The following is a 19,201-nucleotide window of genomic DNA, read 5'->3' as shown; positions in this document are numbered from 1 at the left end:
ATACATCTGACATATGGTTGACAGTTCTTCTAACTTAGACACTATCGGACAGTAATTACGTTGAAGAAGTGTATATAACGAATGGAATGACGAATGGATACAGAACAGGAATTCTTGAAATCATGAGTATTAAGATGGTTTGGGTCATAGCTTAGTTAAATAACAACAACACAAAACAGATGAGGAAAACGAAATAGTTAACCGAAAAAAGGTAGGCGATTACTTTCATTACAATATGAAAAAAGTAATGATTCAATTGACGATTGATTAACGATACACGAACGGCAATCGGCTGATTAAAAATACATGGGACAGTTACAGCATTAACCTTCGCAAATTTGTTTATATCACACCGAAATCGAGGGGCAGAGAAGAGAGAAAAAAGATTAGTTTATAGGTGAGGCCATCGTCTTTAGAACTGTGCATTCTAAGTTCTCAAAGCCAGTTCGTCGGAGGGCAGCGTCTTTGACAAAAACGAAAAAATAATGAAACGCGCAAGGATCCAAATAGAATTTAACAGTATTACGAATGCACTTCATCATTTGGTTAAAAGCATTTCTTTTTAGCCCAAACTGTTACTGGGCTACCGCACATTATTGCACGCAATGCATCTGTTTTTGTTTTTCTGTTTTGCCTATTATACAAATAGAAACATAATTTTTCTTAAATATAGCCATACATACACTTTCGCACCAACGCTATTTTTTGTTTAACCAATTAAGGGATGTTCGTAGTTTTCACGCGTCCTACCAACCGATCGGGGGAATATTCAGTCCCGGAATAAAAGAAAAGGGAAGGTAAAATCCTATCAAACTGATCAATTAAGGATGGATTAGGAGAGGGCAAAACAGCGCAGACATGAAACAGTTCGGTGGCCAGAGGATTGGAATTCAAACTGAAGCACACGAGTTTATCAGCATAAAAAAAAGAAAATAGTTTTTCAATTTCTTATGATAAACGATCGCGCGGAAAAATTCACGTCAACGGCCGACGACCATGACTCACGTCCGCGCACAGCGGGACATGTCAAATGATATCCAAATCAAAACACGTCACACACGCTCATCCGTTTATACAGGCCTTTACACGACTCTTGTCTCGACTCTTAAAACCCTTCCCTTTCATTAAGTATCAAAAAAGTAGTTGATCGATTAGAAAAATGATTCATCTTCCTAGACGTACCACTCTTTGATATCTTTGCCACATTTTTTGGATGGTGGTGATTTCTTCTCCAAGTTCACCAGGGCCGGATTAAGATTTAAAGAACCGACCTTCATCTGTCCTCCAGCCATGCCAGTACCGGTGGCTAGCCCACCACCGTGAACACCTCCAGCTCCTGCGGCGCCCGTGTTAAGTAGAGCGGCATTTGAATTGCTGTGACTCGGCGTTTTGCTAAAGTTTTTGCGCTCATCGATCTTGTATGCGGTGTTGCCGCGGTTCTTTAATTTCAAGACGAGCAAAACGACGAGGATGACGGCAATCAAAGCGCCGGCTACGATGCCGATAATCAGCGCCGTGTTCTCGGCCGTTTCCGAACTGATCCGATCTCGTATCCGCTTGCTTTTTTCTAACGTAAATAAATGAAAATGGGACAACAACAAAACGATGAGGATCTCCGACGATTGTCATCAATTGCACGCAAGTAATACCGTCGAGATCGCGTTTCTTCTCCATTTCTTCTCTGTTGGCTTTCTGCCAAATGAGATCGAAGTTGTCGATCGTCGTGCGCACTCGGTTGCGAGGAGTCGCCGGCGAAGGAAACGCAGGATACGCTGGAGTTGGATACATCTTTGCTGGATAGCGACTCGTCGTTGTCGTCGATGTTGTCCTCATCGTCGGTCTTGTAGTTACCACCCAAGACGGAGTCGTATTGACTGTTATTGTTGTCGCAGGGTTCGAACTCATTACAGTCGTCGACGAGCTCGGTCTGTCTGTCTGCCAGACGATCGTCGATAACGTCGTCGTTGACGTCGATTCAGTCGAAATTTCATTTTCCAATTGATGAACGGGTTCGTCTGTTACCAAAGGATCGGAACCGGAGCCTTCGTAACAATTGTCTTCGTCATCACAGGGTCGATCAACTGCCACAACGATCGTTGGCTTTGGCTTGGGGGGGCGTGTAGGTCGGCTGAAGACTGGCGTAATCAAATCATCTAAGGAAAAAAAAATCGTTTGAAAATGAATATTGAAAGATATTTTTCTGTTGATTAGATTCTCACCTCCCCTGCCTGTGTTGTAAGATGGGATGCATTCATCATCAACAGTGCTGGATATACAACCGGACCCAGCACCGGAAAATACCAAGTCATCCACGACGTTTGGATAAGCGGATTCGGGTGCCCTTTGCATCGATTGGTTGTTGTCTTTGAAACGTTGGCGATAGTCGGCTGGAATTGATGTGAGTAATTCAATGTCGCCTCGGATTTGTATCCTGGGATCACGTTCAGCCGCTAAATCCAGAACACGGATGCCGTTGAAAACAAGTCCGGCAATAATGCCCACAAACGGACGATCCACTTTCGACTACCAATGAAGTGTTTGAAAAGAAAATGAAATGAATGCAAAATAAAACGTTTTTCACGAAGACACGTACCTTAACTTCGTTCCAGCTTCCGCCGACGTGTATCTGGGATTGGCTATTAAAGATGAATCGTTGTCGACCTCCAGGGTTTTTAGTCTGGACGTTGTAATCGTCGACCTGAAGAGTTGCATTGGCGCTGGAACGTGTCAGCCGTACAACGTGATGTTCTCCATCGTTCACTTTAACAGCCACCTCGCCTAAACTGTGATCATCTGTGCCGACATTGTACGATGAATACAAATGTCCATCAACCTAAAAAAATATTCAAAACACATCCAACATGAATAATAACATTCAACTCAAAAAAGAGGGTCGCGTTCAATCGGCGATTGGACAGGACGAAGGGAACCATTTTGTACCAGTGTAAGTTCCAAGAAATCGTTCGATGAGGCACTAGTGATACGAATCAGCTGGGCATTTTCCTGGACGGTAATGAAGCCAAACGCCAAAATGTCGCTCTTGGAATCCGGCCGACGATCTTCCGGGAAGTTGTAGATTAGTACGCCATGTTTAGGCCCGAATTCAAATGCCACAGAGTCTGTTCGTGACGAGAAACAGAATTACCAATTTTGCTATTCGTGCGACGGTCCAAATCGAATAAGAAAAGAGGAAGCCCAGTTCTCATGAATAATGACCGCCACCAAATGAAAAGCTACATGACTAAAGAAGAGTGTAGGGAGACACCGGTAGTGGAAGGCTTCTCTTGAGAAACGAAAATCCAATGCTGTGCGAAATGAAATACCGTCGGAGCAGGTCGGACCGCTGTACGAAGTTAATTGGCAGTAACACACGAAAGTGTTCCACTGCTGGACACAAACGCCCCGGTTGGCACAGCTATTTGGACTGCATCGCTGTTCTTCACGACCTAGTAATTGACTGTAGGGACAGGCTCTTTCTCTCTATTCTTACACGGGGACTTTACATTTTAAATGAACTTCTTTGGTACGCAAATGATACGTACTTATAACAAAAAAGCAATCCTTTGAGACTAGCTATGCAAAAACAGTATTGGAAACTTCACCTTCGCAGCCGGGCACAACCAACGGACTGGGTACGAGAGCGTCCAACGTAGTGTCGGGTGATTCGCCATTGAGATCCAAACTAGCCAAACAACCTTCGAATCCATGACGGGATTGCATCTGCCGCGGCAAGAAGTTGTACATATCTTTACGTACGCCACCTGTTAAACGAAGAACAGAATTTAAAAAATGATGCTAACCGTGTTTCTGTTTGTACGTACCAAGGTAAAGAATGCCATTGAGATCCAAATTCTCATTATGTCCCTGACTAATAACCGTAGAAATAGAGTCATCGACCATGAGAGTATGTTGACGAGGGCCTGGTCTTCCGATAGTCACCGAATGCCAACGATTATCATTCAGGCTGTTGCGCAAATTGTCCCGGATTCGGATGGGACCATCGCCGAGGTTAACGGCGTAGTGAATATGGCCGTTAACCAATTCGATGCCAATAAAGTCCTGGCCCTTTCCGGCGTTGTACAAGATGACCCCTTTGGGCTCGAGCGTCTTGAACTGGAAGTAGATGTTGGTCGACGAGTAGGCTTTCAACTGCGGCAGTCCGACATAAGTGTGCTTCGATTTGAAGTTGACAGGATGGTGGATGCTCTGTTCGCGAGTCCCGAACTTGGCCGTGACGTTGGCCGACGTCAACTGACCCGAGCGGGCCATATCGATCAGATAAACACCGTTGAAATACAATTGCTGAATTTGTCCAACGAAATTCGGTTGACCGCTCGATGCTATCAGAGACGTCGTGGATGCACTGCCAACGTCTTCGCGTTTCAGATTGCTACCAACCAATAAAGCCCGAGTTTCCAGCGTAGCTTGTCTTCCAGTTAATTCACCTGAGATAAGCGTATCAACAAATTATTATCAGTTTGATGTACATTTTTGCTTAATAATATCATTACATACCTTGGACAGGAGGTTCATCGTCGATGGTCAATCGAATGGATCCTCCACGTCGTGAAATACTCACTTGATGCCATTGATTATCGTTAAGTCCTTGCCCAATGAACCAGGTCTACCAGGTAATAAGACTCAAATTAGAAAGCTGATTGTTTGGCTTTTTTAAACATGTTACCTTGGGTCGATCGATGGCGAACTGAGTGAATCGGAGTCGGCCACCTTCTAGATCGAGTTCCACCCGACCGTGTGATTGGCTATCGCCGATGGTGGTCAAGAGGAGGCCGGAAGGTCTGGGTGTGCGGAATCGCAGCCTCCAATCTTCCGCCTCGGTCCGCGACGGAGAGTCGAAAGCGACGCGGAAGTGCTGGTTGCCGTCGAAGCTCAAAGTGGCCGCGTCTGCACGATCATTCACAATTGTTTCATTCACATAATCTCCGAGTTATTATGCAAACACGGTATGAAGGTAAATAAATTGCAGACTTATTAGTTTGCCCTCACCTTTGCCGCAGGTCGGCCCGTTGAAGCTCGTCGACGAACAGTCGCACAGGAATCGATTCCAGCCTTCGGTGCATGTTCCGCCGTTCATGCAAGGTTGCGATTCGCACTGCGGCGGCAGGACGTGGCAAGCCGGCCGGATGGCTCCTGAAATAATGCAAATAGAAAAAACAAACTTGTATTATTTTCTTTTATAAATTCTAGGCCGTCTATATCATTTACACTCTTTTCCTCTCTAGCTTTCTTTTGTTTTCTCCCCCCCCCCCCCCCACTGGCTTACTTTCGCCACCTACTACGTGGCCGAGCTTATCGATCGAGTGAAAAACAAGAAGATTCATCGCTTGGCCATTAATACGACAGCGTTGTCGTGTCGTATCAATCATGAAGGGAATCTGAAACTAACAAGGGTGCCTTCTCGATTACCAATCCGAGGCAGGGCGAGACTCGGATCGATTCGGCACGCGTCTGACTCCCGACAAAGAAAAAAAAATTGAACAAAACATTCACTAATTGAGCTTTAGGCAGGAAAAAAGAAAATCACGCTATTCGACCCTTCAAGTCTAGTTGATATTTAGCTGCTGGATTCTTTCTTTTCTTTTCTTTTTTTTTTTTTTAATGATGCTCTTTCTCGAGAAGCCACGTTCTCATATTTCATCGTGATTTTTCGTCCACAATAGCGAAACGTCGTTCTTCCAAGTCGTTTGATCTTCACAAATTCCATGCGTTTAGGGATAAATGGATATTTAACGCTGTCACTCGTTTGGTTGCTCAAGGGCATCGATTTCCTATGGATTTGCATAGCTACGCGATGGAAGAAAAAAATAGGGCGGAAGAACAAGGCAATCAAGGTTGAATCACCGGAATCTTGTTGTCGGGCGAACGCGGCTAAATCGACAGCGTTGCCGTTAATGACGAGATCCCGCATGCAGCCAACGTAGCCGTGACGAAGGGTAGCCGACCACAATGCCGATGGTATTGCTGCATTGTCAACCACCATGCCGATACCACCTACCATCAGCGAACCCTCCAATTCGAGTTGATACGAATCGCCTAAAACAACATCAGAATTTTTTTGTTTTGTTTCAATTAAAAACCAATTCGAATAATTGAGAAATAAAATCAAACCTGGCGTGACGAAATCGGTGCTGGCCCCGTCGACCGTCGCTCGTCCGCTTTTGCCGTTCCGTGAGATGGTGATCTCGTGCCAAGTGCCGTCGTCGATGCGCCTCGATGTGGCTTTCACCTTGACGCTACCCGATCCCAAGTCGAGGTGGAGGTAGACGTGACCGTTGACCAGCTCGACAGCAAAGTAATCGCCCTATTGGAAATAGGCCAAAAGAAACACACGATTTTCTTGATGTGATGGATCCACCTGGGGTATAACAAAAGAAAAGGACAAACCTGTGCGTGCGGAGCTCCGTTGTTGTACAGCAATAGCCCATTGGGTTCATTGGTCCTGATCTTGAATGACATGGATCCCGTGTTCAAGGCTTCCCAGGAGGGTAGCATCTGCAACGTTATTTAATGTGATGACATAAAATGGTGTTTAAAAAAAAAAAAAGACCTTGTTGAAAACAGTGATGCATATGGTAAGAGGAAAATGTCAAAAGAGCGAATGAATAAACGAAGCCTTAAAAGACAAATGGGATCAATCTAAAAAGGCGTAGGTTGATTTGTTATTAACGTCCAGTTTCTGCTCAAAATGATGCAGAAGACTCTTGTAAAAAGCGAAACGAAATCCCCATAAATCCGCTAAAAAATAACCGCATCTTGACAGTGTTGCGTCAAGAATAGAATAACAATGAGAACTCAGCTCCTGCCCTAAGTCCCTATTAACTGTGATAATATGATCCGTTCCCTGTGCCAATACAAAACTCCCACGTCGACGCTTTGCCTCCCACAGCCTTAGAATAAACAAGGACATCTGCATGAAAATACACATTTTTGTTTCAATTTTTAAGGCGCGTGCAATCTAAAACTAATTATTCTACATCAGCGATAAGAAACATCGCTAAAATGGGCGTCAGATAGTAACGCAATCCTGCAACACATTAATGTGAATAACATGTCAAAAGATGAAGAACGGGCAGGAAGGACTAACAATTCTGACGTCTATGGGTGGACAAACGAAGAAAGATGTCCGCTAGCGCAGCAAAGTTCTCGTCTTTTAGGCCCTTTATTATGTACATTATATATACGAGATGACTTGCCAGCCGCAAGCTCCTGCATGTGTAAATAAATGTGTAGGCGGCAGCGTCTGACGCCATAGATATTAAATATACAGTCGCAACGCTTGCGTGTGTGTGTGACTAAGGCTTATGACGTTATCCGTCTATTTGTTGGCAAAAGGTTGTGATATTGACTGTAACGTGACTAAGTTAGTAAATATCCAATTGATTCATTGACTTGTTCCTGCAACGGACAATGTTAGCGAATAAATCGATTTGATGCACGCTCGCGAGCAGCAACCCATTCGATTTGGACAATTATAAAATAGTAAACTATGTCAGACTTGAATTTTTCGCTAATTTAGAGTTTCTAGTCGATGGTCAGAAATATCAATCAGCCGCGTTAATAGAATTTTCCGTGAACGAGTGTTCTAGTTAACAACCCACGCAGGTTAACTAGATCACAGGAAATGGCGAACGAACATTTACTTTGTCGTTCACCGGTCCTTGTGTTCCTCGGATACGTTTCCACGTCAATTACTTTCCAAAAGTGGTCATCTACAAGAGTTTAGAACAAGCGTGGGTGGTATAAATGAGAACCAAATACATCCACTGATCAAAAAGGAAGAGTTCAGGGCACTCACCAGGACCGTGTCAGGCGTCGTGAAAGTAATGGGGTCTGCAACTTCGACAGCTTGGCACATCCAATCTGGTCTGCCGGCCACGGACAACAACTTGTTGCCTGTACGCGCAAGTTCCAAAATGTCCAACCGCAAAGAATCAGCAGTGAATTCAACCTGATGCAGATCAGGCAAAATCGTTAACATGAAATGGGCGGAAATGAGACAATCATAGCACAACAACAAATGCAATCGCTTGCAAAACGTTAAAGCCGATTTACATTTCAAAGCGAGTAAAGCTACGGTCTGTTAAGTCGGTTTTTTGTTTCCTCTAAAAGGATTTGATCGTGAGAATGCAGGAAGTAGAAGAAAAAAAAACGTGGAGGGAAGAGTAATAATTTTCAGGCAGTCAAATATTGTAAGGCATCGTCACGATTCAGTTGAGTTAAAGAAATCCAACCGTTAACAGGATCATCGAAGCCAACATTCAAGACCATTATTCACGTTCGAATGCAGGTACATTTTTATACAGTACCCTTCGTACCGATATCCATTCGACAATGTAATCCTATTGTGATCTATTGCATAACCATGGCCACGCCATTGCACCTGACAAAGACATAAGCTAAACAGAAAATATGTTTCGTAACAAATATACAGCCGAATTAAATTGGATCTAGTTAAGTTAATGGACGCGAATATGATTGAAAAGCTTTCCCTAAACGCTGTTTCGTTCAATGAAAAACAGGGAAAAAGCGAAACATGCACTCCAATTTAACTTACCTTCCGCAGACATCCGATAAAGTCGTTTCGCGTTCGCAGACCGGGCAAAGAACTGGCCGGATCGGCACCGCCTACAAACAGGCGACTAGAAGATAGCATCGAAAATGTGCCAGCCGTTGTCCAGCGCTCGGAATGGATACCATCAACCGTCATAACCAACTAAAGTAGAGTAAAGATAGATCATAAAAATATAATAATAAAAAGTTAATCAGCTTCTGTAAATCAAAGAAGTTCATTTCCTCTCCAAGGCTCAACCGACGAGCAAAAAGAAAAGCAACAAGAGCCGAGGCTTACGTGACACAGGCTTTCCGGTCCCGAGATCTGCCGACATGAAAAGAGAAAGAAGAAAGTCAGGATTAACAGGAAAAGGAAAAAAAATAGCTTGGATCAAACGGATATAAACAATGAACCAAATAAAAAGAAACTGAAAAAAACACAAGGGCGAAAAGATTGGGAAACACATGTTCTAATCGTTTGCACGTCGCAAAGGGATTCAAAGAAAGAGGATTACAAACGTCTTTGTACAGTCTTAAGAGACGGTATTAGACCTATGTATTTGTCTTGCAAAAAGAACAAGGAAACTAAACTACAGTTACCTCCTGCGCTTTGCGGTGGATGTTGACTCGGTGCCATTGGTTGTCGTCGAAGCGGACCCTGGGCGGACGAATCTGCACGTCTAGTTTGCCGCTACCCAGGTTGATGTTGAGAGTCACGGCGCCGTCACGCAGAGTCAAAGCGAGGTAATCCTCGCCGTCACCTTGAAGAAATGAAAATAAGAAATAGTGGACGTTGAAATGGTTGAAATCGTGAGTTGAAAATAGTGTATATCGATCTTGTCAAACGTATACGAACATGGTATGTGCACGTACCCGTGTAGAAGAGCATGCCGGTGGCCTGGCGTGTTTTGAAGTAGAGAGAGACCTCGTCGCTGCTACTGACGATCGGTTCGCCTCCGCTCTGCGCCATGTCGTAAAAGAAGTATTCGTGTCCCCTTAGCGTCGCTTCCGGTGGCTGTTTGGCTGTTGTTGACGGCCCGTTATTGTGTTGATCACATACACACAACGAAAAAATCAACAAAGAAAACAATATTGAATACATGGAATTTAGTCTCCAAGGCAAAAAAAACAAACAAAAAAACATGTACGATGACATTTTTTTTTGTGTGACTTGTACTGGAATTGTTCCATAGAAATAAAAACGGGGCGATGTTGTACCAGTCTCTCGTCATCACTTTTCACATCGTTTTCTTTTTATGAAGGCAAGAAAGAACGACTTGACGTAGACAGCTTGAACTACAGACTGATGAGTTCTCTCGTATACACAAACGCTACGTAAAGAAAAGGTTAGAGGTATGGTAAGAAAATTCATGTTTTTCTAAGAATTTTTTGTTCCGTTCACTATTTGCTGCTAGCATTGCAACGACATGAAACCGCCCAAAATGGGGGGGTAGGGAGACCTTTCAAATCAAATATCACCTGGGGTTATCAAAAGAAAAACGGCATAAATTGCAGAGGTAGGACATCATTCTACAAACCAAACGATAGAACCCTTTTCCTGGTATTCAATTAGGGGAATTTTGTTTTTTCTCCTTTTTTTTTTTAGACAAACTGGCGGTTGTCAAAAGTTCTATTTAGGTTAACAGTCATTCGCATTAGACAACGTCAATAAAGTAGAGCTAGCGCCACATAAAAGGGCATCAGCTGTTCGTTATAGTGTCAACATTATATCGAATATTTTTCCTACGCTCCTTATCCTATTGGGAAAGAAAACTACGACGAATGTGAAGTCGTAGTAAATTATAGTAGTATTCTTTCCTCCACTGTTACTCGTAAACGGCTCTGCCTCCCTCCACCCTACGGCCAAAACTACCCGACCCTTAAGTTTATGACCAACGTCATTTTCCATAGGAAACAAAAATGATGGCGTCGTCATGATATAGACACGCTACGGGCTCTTTCTCTTTACGGAAGATGCCAGATAAAAACAGTACGAGCTGGGGATGTTCCATGCTGTTCAGTCGGACTAGACGTATGGCCATACCCTCCCACTACTCCACAAACCTTCGCCCCCTCAACCGTGTGCGTCGTTATGGGAGCTGAGATCAACGACGTCATTACCGGCAACATAATAAACTGCCACCTTCCAACCCTTCACTGTTGTACATACATATACTGCAAGACAGTGAGCTATCGACTGTGTGGCTAAAGGGAGGATTGGTTTCAGTTGATCTTTAAGTTTTGAAAAAACTTCGGTCTACCGAAAGTGCCAAGGAGAATTATGCTAAACGAACGATCTCGATGTTGAAGCCAATAGATACGCTAAGGATATTGCGAATCCATATGTATCAATCCGATCTACTCGACGGTGATATTCTTGTAATTATATAGATTATGCTGCATGGTCATTATTTGCAATGGCGATTCAACTTGCTTATGTTAAAGCTCCAGCAAACGCCTCCCGTTTTTCAACCGCAAAGTTAATAGCCCTCCACTTGTTTTCAGCAAAGTCCCTACAGGGCTTGCAAACTCTCATTATGCAAGCGAAAAACAGTACTATGTCCAACTGACGTTTCTCTGAATCCCAAAACTATTTTTTTGATGGAACGGGGATGGATCAGAGAGAACCACGCCTAGGGTCGGACGTCCTTTGCAAACTCCCAACAGCATGCCAACACGGCACTTTTGTTTACTTCGCATCACCATGGCGAATGAATCGATCCATGCACATCAAGAAACCCAACGCAGCCACCAACAGTAGATCGACCCATGTTGAAACAAAACACTTACCCCGACTACGCAAAAAAAAAATTGGGTTTTGTTTGCTAATGCCTCGCTATAAATAAGTCTTGGAACATTTGAGCATAGGCTTAAAAAAAAAAAAAAAATAATACTCGTACGAAATTGCTTTCTATTTCAGTCCCTCTTCACCTTCACTCAGGAAGCCTCATACACAAAAAGGGACTGCTTGAATTGAACGTCTTTTAAAGCCTTGTATATGTACACACACTTGGTGCAAACTGCTTTGCCCTTTTGATCTGTCAGCGCAACAAAACGGGGATCTTCTCTATTGAAAGGACAGACATAGGACAAGGCACCAGACCGTTCATTCACGATCATCAGTTGACAAGCTGTTGGCCATTGCGCTCTTTTCTTGTTTACTTTGCAGACAGTCATATCTTGATGGTCCCGGCCATGGTGGATTTACTGTATACCCCTCTTGAATCAATAACTCGATCCATCTCTTTATCATTTGTCTGTCTGATTTTCTTACATTATTATCTAGCTGTTTGGTTGAATTTCCCGCTTGGTTAGTTTGTCCCGTTTTGAAAGCAATCCGCACCCAACTTCTTGCAACTCGCGTTTTGTCTGAGTTTAAACTTTTGAAGCAATTTCGGGTAGTTTACATCTAAAGACTGCTCTCCGACTAACAATAGCGCCAAAAAAAAGAAAAGGGCAAATAAAAATAACAATAAATAATAAAGGGCGCGAGTCTTATGGAAACGGACAATGGACGGCGAAGAAAAGAGCTGGCCCAGCTTTACGGAACCAACGAGTCGGACATTGTAACGAGAGCAAGCGTCTACTACCATAATGGCGTCTTAAGTTGACTAGAAAGAGATCTATTGATTTCGAAAATAAAGACAAATGTCCACTCGAAAGCTCGTCAATTGCTGTTGGATGTATCGGCCTTTTAACGATTTAATAAATAAATCGTAATGGCATCGTTAACTGAAGACAATTTACCGTCGTCGTATAAACAACAGTCGAGAATAACGAGTCACTTATACAGCGCGCTTTACACCATACTCTATCACTGGCACTTGTTTCTTGTATACCAATGTTCCTCCCCTCCCCCCCATTACTTTATAAATAACACGATACAATGACACGATAAAATAACAGCAGTATAACAAGGAGAGAGACGCAGCAATAGACCCTTTAAAATAAAGAAACAAAAATAAAATCTATTTGTTTTATGACGGGACATTAATTATCGATCTTTAACTTTCCAACATCGTAAAAAAATCTGCTCATCCTATCTTTACTTTTGATAAATCAAATAATTTCTAAGAATTTATGCCGTACAAGCATTTGAAGTTGATCGTAATCAAATGCATGTTGATAGATTCATTTAAAAATCAATGCAAATGGCGGCATGGGACACCTCGAGCGTCCAGTGGATGCATAACACGATATGTAAACACATGAAACCAGGTGTAAATGTCCAGCAACGAAGTTGAAACTCTACACATCTTAATTTGCTTACAAAAGCAAACGTTCTTTCTCCACCCGTTATGGATACTTAGGCCGGCCGTGACGGCCGTTATTCGATATTGAATTTTCTCACCTTTGAAATGTCCAAAGCTTCCATAAAAGTGCTTAAAAAGTTAGCAGTTAAGCCCAAGAAAGACTTTAGAAGTTCACTACACCTTGGCAACAACATCTGCGTAACGTGGTGGCACTCATAAATCAAGGTAGCACTGTATCCCATATTGTTTTGCTAATGGCCAATGGCTAATGGCGGCAACATGTTATCCAATATTCTCTAACATTATTGAATTTTATCGATTATTTCGCCCTTACCTTTCTCACAAAACGGTCCGTCATAATCGAGATTCCTGCATTCGCAAACGGGGCCCGTGTCCGTGTTGATGCAAATACCTCCGTGCTGGCAAGGATCGTGTTGAACGCACATGTCGAACTGGCTGACTCGTACTCCCTAAGACAACAGAAAAACAAGAAAGGGGGATGAGACTAAAAGAAACAATAGAAGGCAGCACATGGAAAGCATTCCGGAATTGCTCATGTGTCACGCGTTCAGCACGCACGGAATCCACATCAATGTGTTTGGTTCACTTGATTCGTTGATTCCATTGAGTGTCACTGATTCTCTTTACGACACTGATGTACATCGAAGAATGTAATCAGCTCTTAAAGGAGTTAGAATCTCGTGTGCGAATCACACAGTCTCACTGACTATTGTTTTCTAAACGGAATTATGTACCAGTTGGGAAATAACAGAATCATTTCCTTCTTTTCGCAGAAGCAAAAAAAAAAAGGCGACGTGGATTCTGCGAATCTATTGCATCTGTCATTGAGCAGAGGGAAAAACGAAAAGATCAATGAAGTATATAAGTCGAAAAGAGTGACACTGTGATCGATGTTTGCTCGTCGATTGTGCTGGATTACACAAGTGACACGGGTATAATGTTGATCGCAACACGATATGTAAATCCAAATGAACTGGAAGTTTGCACTAAAAAGTCCAAATGTTTGTTGTCAACAGAGAATGAGATCAGACAGAGTGTGACAAACAAACAGTTCAATAAAACTCAACAACTGCACCACAAAAAGCAAATATCACAGACTGTTCTCAGAAAGAAAAAGTTCAAATGTTCCAACACTTTTACTATTTAATAGACACTCGACTCGTCTATTTCGCTGCTCGCTTGATGGTACGCGTGTGTCTTTCGTCATCATACAAGACCATAAAGCCGATGGACGGGCAAAGGAGATAACACGATATGGCATTGTATTTCAAACGACAAAATCTATTTGTCCTCGCAATCTTCTAGTGGGTGCCTCATATTTTCTAACGTCTTTTGTCTTTTCATCTTCTTCTTTTTTTGCAAAAATGATAAAAACAGAAAGCCAACGGTGCTTTGCATTTCCCCGCAGGGTCGTTTCACGATGCCTCTCGAGTCTCGTCTATCAAACATCCGAGTCAATACATCAGAATAGATCCACCATTTGTATTTTTTTAAATACCCCACCTACGCCCTGCCGCCTACGCAACTGGAGTCCCAACGTAAGAAAGGAAGAACGTGAAACAAACACGAGTATTGCATCCAACTTCTAACAGGGTCACGCTATATTAGATTGGGGCACGCGGGAAATGGCGGTGACCCAATAATTCGATCTCTTCGATGCAAGTACCTACAGAGGGTCTTTTACGGTCAATCCATGTACTTCTAAAAAGACCCAAGTATCAGTTGATGCTTCTCCAGTAACAGCACGCCATCTGGCACGTTTGACGTCATTGCTAAAATTCACCGAAGTTAACTCTGCGAAGACGTTTTGTTGATCGTTAATAGTTGTCCACGATCTAGATAAAAAAAAAACTATTCATTGGGGATATGTATTCTAACTAAACAAAAAGAAAACACCCACGCTGCAGAGTGCCATCTGCCCACATTTTCGCGGTAATCGAAAAATGATTGCTGCGGTGACAGGCAAAGAAAGTACGTCGAGAACGGTAGCGGTGAACCAGGGTCCCTTTCTCCAATGGGGAATCTCGTGCAAGTAGCGTGCCGAAATGTAATTGACAATTCATGTGCCACCCTGACCTCATTGTAAAAATTGATTGCCATATGCATCCTTGGACGTTTTAATAATAAACACAAAGTGGATACGTGAGCTTGTTTAAGCCGTCATAGTGTTCTAATTCCACGTTTTAAAAAAACAATGAGTATGACAAATTACGTTTACACGGTGAGATGTCAATCTTCAGCTAACGGACAGCGCCCAGCTGTTCCACTAGAAGAATGAGGAGTAGATAAAGACGAGGCTGTAATTTCTTCTTTCGTATATCGGCCTTGCAAAATGGAACATGTTGAAACACCAAAGGTTTCGATGTGATATCGTTATTCTATTCACGTAGAGTCACGTCGCAAGTGAGGCTACATATTCCATCTAGCGCCAATATTACCCTCATGTTTTTGTTTTTTTGCATTTCTAAGAATTCAGAGTCTACGTGGGGGCGACAAATGATTTATGCATTGCTCTACTTTGAGGGATCAAGTTGTGTACAGTGTAAACGAAAGGTTCTTACGAGTCTCGTGACATTTAAAGCGTTTTTCATTTTCGCAATATTTACAAACAACAGTTAGAATAGCAGCCGAGTAATTAACGATTAGCCCTGATTCAAATTACATGTCAAAATGGCAAGATCTCGAGATATATCCTCAGGTTTTCACACAATTGCAGATAATCTCATTTGATTGGTTTTGGTTTCCTTCACGGTTAATGACAATCGTGATCCCCCTCTGCTGGGAACTATTGCCACGTGTCATTATTCCATATTTCTTTTTATTGGGGCAGAGGACAGTGAGCTTCAATCTGTGAAAGTTTCTCGATAATAAAAATGATTCGAGGTTGAACAAAGGACAATCGAACGATGACTATTCGCTTGATCTGACTATAACACAACTGCCATCAATGCATTCCATATTTTCTTATAGTGTTGCAGACTAGACAGGAAGTGTGCCCTGGGCCGGAATCGGCACCGGATGCAGCACAGACGTCTGTATCAGGGAAAGAATAGAGTGCACGACCGACAGAGAATTTCTTTGTTTCGGCATTTCTTTTTGTTTGGTTTCATTTCTTCTTGAACAATCGTATAGTTTTCTTCTTCTTCTTCTTAGACGTAGATAAAAAAAGAGACTGGTATAGTCCAAGGTAAGGTTTCAAGTTCTACGTTAAAGCTTTTCATCTGGCGGACGGGTGGGTGCAGGGCAGTGAGAGCGATGATAATCAACAGAAAAGGCAGAGATAATTAGATGGATTTCACGAGGTCTTTGATCGTGTGTACTCCGAATTTCATTCAAAACACTGCCGAGTCGCACTGCTTTGCTCGTCCATCCCGCGTTCACTCTCGCCAGTAATTTATATTTTGTCTAGTTTCAACTTTATCCAGTCAGGTATCACGTGCGTACATAGAGGGCGTAACAGCGTGAGCGGGGGGGGGGGAATATGGTCGGCAGGATTTCTGCATGACTACGCATCTCGTCCGCACGACACGCAAACTCCCTTGTTAGACGAAAGTAGATTGCGTAATGTGTATACAGCTTGCTCACAACAAATTCGTAGCATGGCCCCTAAATTACAAAATCAGAAAATGTTCCGAGTGCATTATCTTTTCCAGCGAGAGATTTGGCTTAAGCCAAATGAAAAAAGAGCGTTGCCGCAGCGCTTTTACACATTACGGGCAGGCGTCGTGTACGTCTACTTATACACATCGTTCTGCATACATTTTTTTGGGGGAGGGCTTGCAAAATGTCAAGTTAAATAAAGAGCACAAAAGGGAGAAATGAAAACAGTGAGCTTAAAGATTTAAGTGGAAATGAACGTGCACGCAATGAATATCTGCAGTCCTATACGCTGTCGCTCAGAACTTCACTTAAAAGCCTTTGGATGTGTCCGTTTATGCGCAACTTTGTAATAGAAATATGCATTATTTAATTCCCGCTATGTATGACCAACGAATTGTTTGTCGGGGAAATTTTTGTCCTATAGCCTGGACTCAATGAGAAAAGAGATAAAAATGGATCAAATAATATATATATCTAAAAACGATATTCGACACCATAAACACGAAGAGGTAAGAAAAAACAAAATTAATTAAAAGGGACGTGGGTACGATGCACGACTGTGCGTGAGTTTCTGCTACAAGAAGGCTAAAAAGAACCTCGTTGCAGAACGTAACATTTTGAATAGATCAAACTTGGGGGGGGGAGTAGTATATATATACATATATAGGTCAACTCATGTGTGTAAACGGATGAATCGTGATCCCGGGGAATTATGAGTACGGAGAGGGCAACAAGAACGTTAAGAGAGTCTCTATATTCTGAAGTTGGTCTTTCGATTTCAGCGGGGTATTAAAATCAATACCCGCGATTCATATTTAAATTCAACGTGGTTGACAGGACGTCAAAGAAAATCTTCCTATCTATTGCCCGCATTCGTGCCTAACGTTGTGGAATAAAACGCGCGTGAATTCTTGCGGTTGTCGAGACAAACAAAGTGTAAGGAAAAGGAGCTCAGTTTTTGTTTTCTCTCTCTCGAGAAGGGGGGGGGGGGATAGGAGGATGTGAACTGTCAGCCCGGCCCATCTTAAAAAAAAAAAAATAAATAAACAATCAAGAGAAACGGTGCGGGCTCTTACTTGAGACTCGAGGATTTCCTGTTGGCGTGGATGTTGGCCGACGGCGTCCGAGTAGATGACGTTGCGCAGGTCGCCTCTGTAGCGCGGCTCGAAGAGGACGCTCGGTAGGGCGAGACGGGTCAGTTCGGCGCTGTACCAAGCGGGCAAGCCGCCAAAATAGACGGCCGAATTGGTGGCCAGGTTGCCGAAGGTGAACTCTTTGCCGCGCGACGCTCGGGTCACCGTCACGTGGTCGACGGTGAGCGCCGTTTGCTCGCCGTTGCGTTTAATGGTGACATTATGCCAATGTCCGTCGCTCAGGTTGCGACCAACCGTCAAAATCTGAGCACCGGCGCCTAAATTGTAGCGCAGTCTCAGAGCGCCTTCGACTAACTTCAATTCGAAGAAATCGAATTTGCCGCCATCGTCTGTGTAGATGAGCAGGCCGCTAGGCTGCGTCGAGCGGAACTCCAGTTGCAGAGTGCCGTTCAATGCGGCGTTCCATTTGCGTAGTTGGGCGTAAGAATTTAGCGATCCTTCCAGCGTGAATGGCGACGATGCGGCCACTTGCCACCGACTACTGCTGATCGGCCAACCGAACAGCGCCAACGAAGCGATCAACACGGGCCACCATTGCAACGACGACGGACGCCGTCGGTTGGCCGTCTCCATTGTCTCCGTGTTCCACACTATTCCACACACTGTGAGCCGTTCCAAGAACACTCCCCTAGACCAGTTTTAATAGCAACAAAATCTCTTCTTGGCTTTGAAAGCAATGAAAAGACACTCAAAAAAGAGAAACAAAAAGAAAATGATTCCTTCTCTTGGAACACAAACAAAACGAGTTCAATCAAGTTGAAAAAATCGCCAGAAGATGGGTTGTGCTCTATATGTAGAATAATAATAAGGAAGGGAAGTCTGTTGTTCTCCCAAGTCCGAGAAAATGTAGGTGAAATGGTACGAACGAACGGGAGAGTGGGGGGTAGGTAGCGTCGGCTCTAGGTTCCACTTCGATTGATCGACCGAGACCGACAAGGCAAGTCCATCACGGACGGCGTGATGGTGTGATTATCAAGTCGGCTGCAGCTCACGAAAATGTTATTTCTCCTTTTGTGTGGCGAGGAGGAGGAGATCGGCCAACGTACAAAATCCAGACACACACAACCAAAGACTTAAAAAGAAAAGGGGGAAAATGGCGAACAAAATCCGATTGGGGGTAGGGTCCGCTTTTTTCTTTCTCGTCGATAATCAAAATGTCGACGTCACACGTTTGGGTAGAGCAGGGTAAGACACGTTATTTTTTGTTAGAAATGCATCCTTACACTGCACTACACACAAACGTAAATGTGTCACAAAAATTGAAAACTGGGCTGTAGAAACGGCTGCGACTTGATGATGTCGTAGTCGCATCGACTCTGACGCTCGACGACCAAAGACACACTAGACAGAACACAATACTACACCCCGTCTCTGTTAGAAAGTCCGTCTCTACGGAGCTATATAGGAAACCTTCCCTTTTTTTTTTTTTGCCTTCTTACCCCGCCTCCCCTTTTATTTTTCTCACCCAACCCAACTGCTCATCTCCGTTTTGTTAGTTACGTTGGGGGCCCCGGCAAGTTGAGACGCAGGTCTTATAGGACGCCATGGCTTGGCCAGCACAGAGCCGTGGCCAAACTCCAGGGAGGAGTTGGTTTTGGGGGG

The 19,201-nt window shown here is 43.4% G+C and overlaps 3 protein-coding genes across 5 annotated transcripts in view; 1 reads left to right on the top strand and 2 right to left on the bottom strand.

Annotated features, from left to right (window-relative positions):
- The window catches only part of LOC130693436 (flotillin-1-like), a 33,730-nt gene that overhangs the window by 2,796 nt on the left and 11,733 nt on the right, over positions 1-19,201 (top strand). The window contains exon 12 of one of the 2 annotated variants that reach the window (XM_059494694.1): positions 10,000-10,009. The exons of the other annotated variant lie outside the window; for it this stretch is intronic. The gene's annotated coding sequence lies outside the window, so the exon portion shown is untranslated. Of the gene's footprint in view, positions 1-9,999; positions 10,010-19,201 lie in introns of those variants that run through there. 2 annotated transcript variants of the gene reach the window in all.
- The window catches only part of LOC130693415 (transport and Golgi organization protein 1-like), a 41,380-nt gene that overhangs the window by 11,515 nt on the left and 10,664 nt on the right, over positions 1-19,201 (bottom strand). The window lies entirely within an intron of this gene.
- LOC130693462 (neurexin-1-like) lies at positions 56-18,919 on the bottom strand. Of its 2 annotated transcripts, XM_057516618.2 has the most exons (21): positions 17,522-18,919; positions 13,159-13,294; positions 9,445-9,594; positions 9,172-9,332; positions 8,870-8,896; positions 8,576-8,734; positions 7,817-7,969; positions 6,406-6,513; positions 6,130-6,322; positions 5,863-6,054; positions 5,008-5,151; positions 4,685-4,905; positions 4,516-4,624; positions 3,822-4,445; positions 3,603-3,761; positions 3,324-3,446; positions 2,941-3,119; positions 2,594-2,833; positions 2,220-2,523; positions 1,650-2,153; positions 56-1,567 (listed from the first exon to the last, which is right to left on the bottom strand). In XM_057516618.2, exons 1-21 carry the CDS (start codon positions 18,170-18,172, stop codon positions 1,173-1,175), a joined length of 4,932 nt encoding a protein of 1,643 aa, XP_057372601.1. In that variant the 5' UTR covers positions 18,173-18,919; the 3' UTR covers positions 56-1,172. The 2 variants fall into 2 exon arrangements, with proteins under 2 accessions (XP_057372601.1, XP_059350661.1); XM_059494678.1 differs by lacking the exon at positions 3,324-3,446 and having other exon boundaries at positions 17,522-18,917.

Source organism: Daphnia carinata, chromosome 3 (genome assembly GCF_022539665.2).
Source record: "Daphnia carinata strain CSIRO-1 chromosome 3, CSIRO_AGI_Dcar_HiC_V3, whole genome shotgun sequence".
Lineage (NCBI taxonomy): Eukaryota > Metazoa > Arthropoda > Branchiopoda > Diplostraca > Daphniidae > Daphnia > Daphnia carinata.
This window is presented reverse-complemented; position numbering and strand designations above follow the sequence as displayed.

Bases quoted from the DNA above. Each gene is read 5' to 3' on its own strand.
- LOC130693462 (XM_057516618.2), bottom strand. From the start codon at position 18,172: ATGGAGACGGCCAACCGACGGCGTCCGTCGTCGTTGCAATGGTGGCCC. The intron at 4,625-4,684 runs GTAACATGTTTA...ATTACCTGGTAG, and splicing joins TCGCCATCGATCGACCCAAG to ACCTGGTTCATTGGGCAAGG. The intron at 1,568-1,649 runs GTATTACTTGCG...TATTTACGTTAG, and splicing joins GAAGAAACGCGATCTCGACG to AAAAAAGCAAGCGGATACGA.